The following is a 5,000-nucleotide window of genomic DNA, read 5'->3' as shown; positions in this document are numbered from 1 at the left end:
GAGGCTGCCTGTCGAAGGTACAGTGTTATTAAACTACAGAGGCTGCCTGTGGAAGGTACAGTGTTATTAAACTACAGAGGCTGCCTGTTGAAGGTACAGTGTTATTAAACTACAGAGGCTGCCTGTGGAAGTTACAGTGTTATTAAACTACAGAGGCTGCCTGTTGAAGGTACAGTGTTATTAAACTACAGAGGCTGCCTGTCGAAGGTACAGTGGGAGTTTGTTCCACGCCATCGGCCCCTAGAAGCAGAAAGCTGCTTCACCGTATTTTTTAGTTTCCATTTTTTTAGGCACAGCGAGCAGGCCAGCAGTGGAAGACCTTAGGGGGCAGTTTGGGACATATTTAGGCAGGCAGTCATGTACGTAGGAAGGTGCGAGCCCCCCCCCCCCCATTCCCCAGAAGCAAAGATATGACTTAAAAATGTTCGCTGTGATGTGGTGGTGTCTTGACCGGTTGTTGTTCTCTCGCTCGGTGCAGAAAAAAAACCCGACCGCGAGTATCACAGCGCCTGCTGTCGGCCGTTGGAAAACCTTGTTTTCACCAGAAACGACATCCATTGCACCGATTTGGAGATACAGGCATTTGAACGTGGACCATAGAGTGCAAGTGGATGCTCGCGCATCTTCAAAATGGCCACTAGGTGTCCCACTTGGACTGTTGTGCTAACGAATGGTGGCTAACGATGCGATCGGATCAAAACATGAATTAAAGAATATAAACCCCTGGATAACGTAGCTACGGTTCTGGCAGGCTAGACGATTAATTTAACACCGCTTTCTACGGTTCTGGCGGGCTGCGTGTTCATGTATGTCTCTCTCTCTCTCTGTGGTCAGGTGTTATCTCCGGGGTCCATCCTGGCCACCCAGGGGTCGGGGGGTCAGCAGATCCTGCACGTGATCCACACCATCCCCTCGGTGATGGGGGGGAAGGCGGGGCAGCTGCAGACCATCCCCGTGGTCGTCCAATCGCTGCCCGTCGTCTACGCCACCATGCCCAGCATCGACGGCTTGGGGGGAGGGGGCGTGGCCACGGCCGCCATCACCGTCCCGCTGATCGGGAGCGACGGGCGGTCAGAGGGCACAGGTGAGACGGGGTGGGGTGTGACCTGTCTGTCTGTCTGTCTGTCTGTCTGTCTGTCTGTCTGTCTGTCTGGGTGTCTGTCTGTCTGTCTGTCTGTCTGTCTGTCTGGGTGTCTGTCTGTCTGTGTGGGTGTCCTGTCTGTCTGTCTGTGTGGGTGTCCTGTCTGTCTGTCTGTCTGTCTGCCTCAATGCGTGATTTCAGGTTTCCGTGATTTGCGGTTTCAATCAGCGGTTGTAACGCTCTCTCTCTCTCTCTCTCTATGTCTCTCTCTCTCCCTCTCTCCCCATGTCTCTCTATGTCTCTCTCTCTCTCTCTCTCCCAGTGCGTATCACACCAGGTTCTACCTCTCCAGTAGAGTACCAGAGCGACCACGAATCAGAGAGCGGCACAGAGTCTGGCTCCGCCTCCTTCAGCATGCAGCATGATATGGGGTGAGAACATGCACGCACACGCACACACACACACACACATCCACGTGCACACACTATTGGTGTAAAATCAGAAATGAATCACGATTCGCCTGAGCAGCAATGTGACATAGTCGATAATCGAAGCCTACGTTGCTGTTCGGGAGGAAACCTCATAACTCCATTTTTGAGGTTTTTGATTTTTTTTCACCCTTTATGTCTGTGTGTTGTTTCGAAAATATTGAACCAATGGAAAGTAGTAAAAAGTGCTTTGGACAAACGTTTAAAACAAACATTGAACTAAAAACAAACCTGTATATAAGAGGGGCTATAAGCGCCCCTCAAAAATCAGACCAGTCTGAAGTGAGTGGCACAACAGTGCCCCCTGTTGGTACCCTAAACATACAGACAGACAGACATAGGGAGGGACAGACGTTGCTGTTTCTAGGAGTGGTTGCACCACTCAAAAAATATATAATAATACTATCTGACTGCTTGTATCTATCGACTGATGAAAAATGTGCACATTTCTGCAGTAAATTAGGTAGAAAAGTGTGATGCATCGTAGAATCTAGTTGAATCGTTACCCCACACACACACACACACACACACACACACACACACAGCCAGGCTTATGTAACGTGAGCGTGTGTGTGTAATCTTGCATGCATGCTTTTGCGCGCGCTGCGCGTGTGCGCGCGCGCAGCGCGCGCTGCGTGCGTGCGTGCGTGCGTGCGTGCGTGCGTGCGTGCGTGCGTGCGTGCGTGCGTGCGTGCGTGCGTGCGTGCGTGCGTGCGTGTGTGTGTGTGTGTGCGTGCGTGCGCTTGACGTTAGTGGGTGTGGTCCTACTGAACCTCAGGTGGAGGCCTCACGCTCCACTTAACACAGCTAACTGTGTGTGTGTGTGTGTGTGTGTGTGTGTGTGTGTGTGTGTGTGTGTGTGTGTGTGTGTGTGTGTGTAACTGGGCGTTGCGTGTAAACATGCTTATGTAATACATTCAGACATCATACTGCACAGACAGACAGACAGACAGACAGACAGACAGACACGAGAGAGAGACAGACAGACACGAGAGAGAGAGAGAGAGAGAGAGAGAGAGAGAGAGAGAGAGAGAGAGAGAGAGAGAGAGAGAGAGAGAGAGAGAGAGAGAGAGAGAGAGAGAGAGAGAGAGAGAGAGAGAGAGAGAGAGAGAGAGAGAGAGAGAGAGAGAGAGAGAGAGGAGAGAGAGAGACAAACAGAGTTAACAGGATGGGTGGAGTGACAGGGATGTAGGTGGTTACAGAAAGAGGGCAGGCAGGCAGGCAGACAGACAGACAGACAGACAGACAGACAGACAGACAGACAGACAGAGGCCAGTTTAAAATGTCTACATTAAAATGATACGTCTTGTCATTTTAATGTAGAAAATAAGAAAGAGTTGCCTGGGCCTAGCGGTCCGGGCACCTAGGCTGCTAATCCGTAACAGTGTCGTGGGTTCGACTCCCGATCCCGACACCCTCTGCTGCGCGTCACTCCCCATCTCTCTCCCCCCCTTTCCTGTCACCATACTGTACTGTACACTATCCAATGAAGGCAGAAAAGACCAGAAATATTAAAATGCATTGGGAATCATTTCCTGGGCCTGGCGTCGTCATGAAAGGGGGCGGGACTGCGACGCTCTATATTTGTGTCCTTGTATGCGCTATACATGAACTAATGGTTACTTTACTTATTGCGTGTGCGTGTGTGTGCAGGGGCATGGACATGGAGCCAGTGGATCCAGACAGTCCAGACGTCAAGAGGCGGAGGATCCACATGTGTGACTACGCAGGATGCCATAAGGTCTACACCAAGAGCTCCCACCTCAAAGCCCACCGACGCATACACACAGGTACCTGTCTGTCTGTCTGTCTGTCTGTCTGTCTGTCTGCGTGTTGTAACTGTGTGTGTGCGTGATGAGGAAGACCTGGGTAAATGTGAAATTAAATAATAATAATAATCGGCGCTGTGGACTTTTATTTGGGGCACAAACACTGGTTTCAGACTGGCTAACAATTAGTCATTTTATATATTGTAGCGATCCCATGAAATCGAGTATCACCTGACAGGGGAGAGTTTAACCGGGTTAAACTAGGACGCCCCCCAGCTGGCCATAGTATAGATGGAGTATAGAGACCAGGTTTTATTTATGAGGGTACCTATAGGGGACACGGGGAGAACATGCAAACTCCACACAGAAAGGCCCTTTCGCCAACCCCGCCTCGGGTATGAGCACTGATGACGCGGAGGAGGTGACAGCGCTACTACCGACTTCATCACCGTACTGCAGGGTTCCCCAATAGGCGGCCCGCGGGCCATTTGCGGCCCGCGGAGCGCCCCCTTGCGGCCCGCGGAAGAATTAAAAAAAAAAAAAAAAAAAAACATTTTTTTTTTTTTTGGGGGGGTCCCAGATATAAATGGCATTAAATGGGGGTCAGTAGCCTATGCATGTCAAACTGGGCATCCTTTTCAAATGGGGTCCTGCCCTGAAAATGAATTGTCAGGGCAAGATCTCGACCTCACGCGTGCGGACTCGGCCCCCAGCCTGGTACCCTAGTCAAAATATGGCCCTCGAGGAAAATTAATTGGGGAACCCTGCCGTACTGTGTGTGTGTGTGTAACTGTGTATTCTAAACGGTGTGCCTTTTGTGTGTGTGTGTGGTGTGTGTGTTTTTCCAGGAGAGAAGCCGTACCACTGCACGTGGGAGGGCTGCACGTGGCGCTTCGCCCGCTCGGACGAGCTGACGCGCCACTTCCGTAAGCACACGGGCATCAAGCCGTTCCGCTGCATCCACTGCGACCGCTCCTTCTCCCGCTCCGACCACCTGGCACTGCACTGCCGACGCCACGTCATGATGTGAACTATGACCTCTCTGTGATATGATGATGACCTCTGTGACCTCTCCGTGACCCCCCCACACAGCTCCTCCCCCCTCCCCAACACATGACACTTCATGATGTGAACTTTGACGCCCCCGCGTTCGTTGACCCTGTGAACCCCCCCCCCCCCCCGGCTCCAGATAAAATTGAAAAATCTACATATCTCATGTTTCAAACAATTTATTAAAAAAGTCCTCTCAAAAAAACATATATTTGAAAATATATATATATTACAGAACCCCTCCTCCACATGCGCGCCCCCAGAAATATATTTTCACAATGTATTGTAGATTTATATTTTGGCCTGTATCAAATATATTTTCTTCCGATATATATTGAAATATATCTCTTTTTCTCCTTCGGGCCGGAATGTGTTGACCGAAGTTTTGAGACATGTAGATATGATGACCCCCCCCCCCCCCCCCCCCCGTCCACGCCCCTTTTTTCCTGAAGCCACGCCCCCCCCCCCTCCCCCCACCAGGAGGAGGAGAAGAGCCACGCCTCCTCTCATGGCTCCTCCCACCTGAGAGGAGGGGAGGGGCTTCAACTGACCTTTGACTGAGGTGTGTGTGTGCGTGTGTATTTGTGCGTGTGTGTGTGTGTGTGTGTGTGT

The 5,000-nt window shown here is 51.1% G+C and overlaps 1 protein-coding gene across 1 annotated transcript in view; it reads left to right on the top strand.

Moving 5' to 3' along the window:
- klf8 (Kruppel like factor 8) overlaps nucleotides 1-5,000 on the top strand; it is a gene marked incomplete at its 5' end in the record, with an annotated part of 11,995 nt that overhangs the window by 6,218 nt on the left and 777 nt on the right. The window contains 4 exons of the mRNA XM_079510803.1: nucleotides 835-1,084; nucleotides 1,404-1,512; nucleotides 3,223-3,359; nucleotides 4,187-5,000. The exon at nucleotides 4,187-5,000 is cut by the window's right edge and continues 777 nt beyond it. Coding sequence (XP_079366929.1) covers nucleotides 835-1,084; nucleotides 1,404-1,512; nucleotides 3,223-3,359; nucleotides 4,187-4,368 — 678 coding nt within the window. The 3' untranslated portion in view covers nucleotides 4,369-5,000. The remainder of the gene's footprint in view (nucleotides 1-834; nucleotides 1,085-1,403; nucleotides 1,513-3,222; nucleotides 3,360-4,186) is intronic.

This window comes from Electrona antarctica (assembly GCF_951216825.1).
Source record: "Electrona antarctica genome assembly, chromosome: 9".
NCBI classification, from domain to species: domain Eukaryota; kingdom Metazoa; phylum Chordata; class Actinopteri; order Myctophiformes; family Myctophidae; genus Electrona; species Electrona antarctica.
This window is presented reverse-complemented; position numbering and strand designations above follow the sequence as displayed.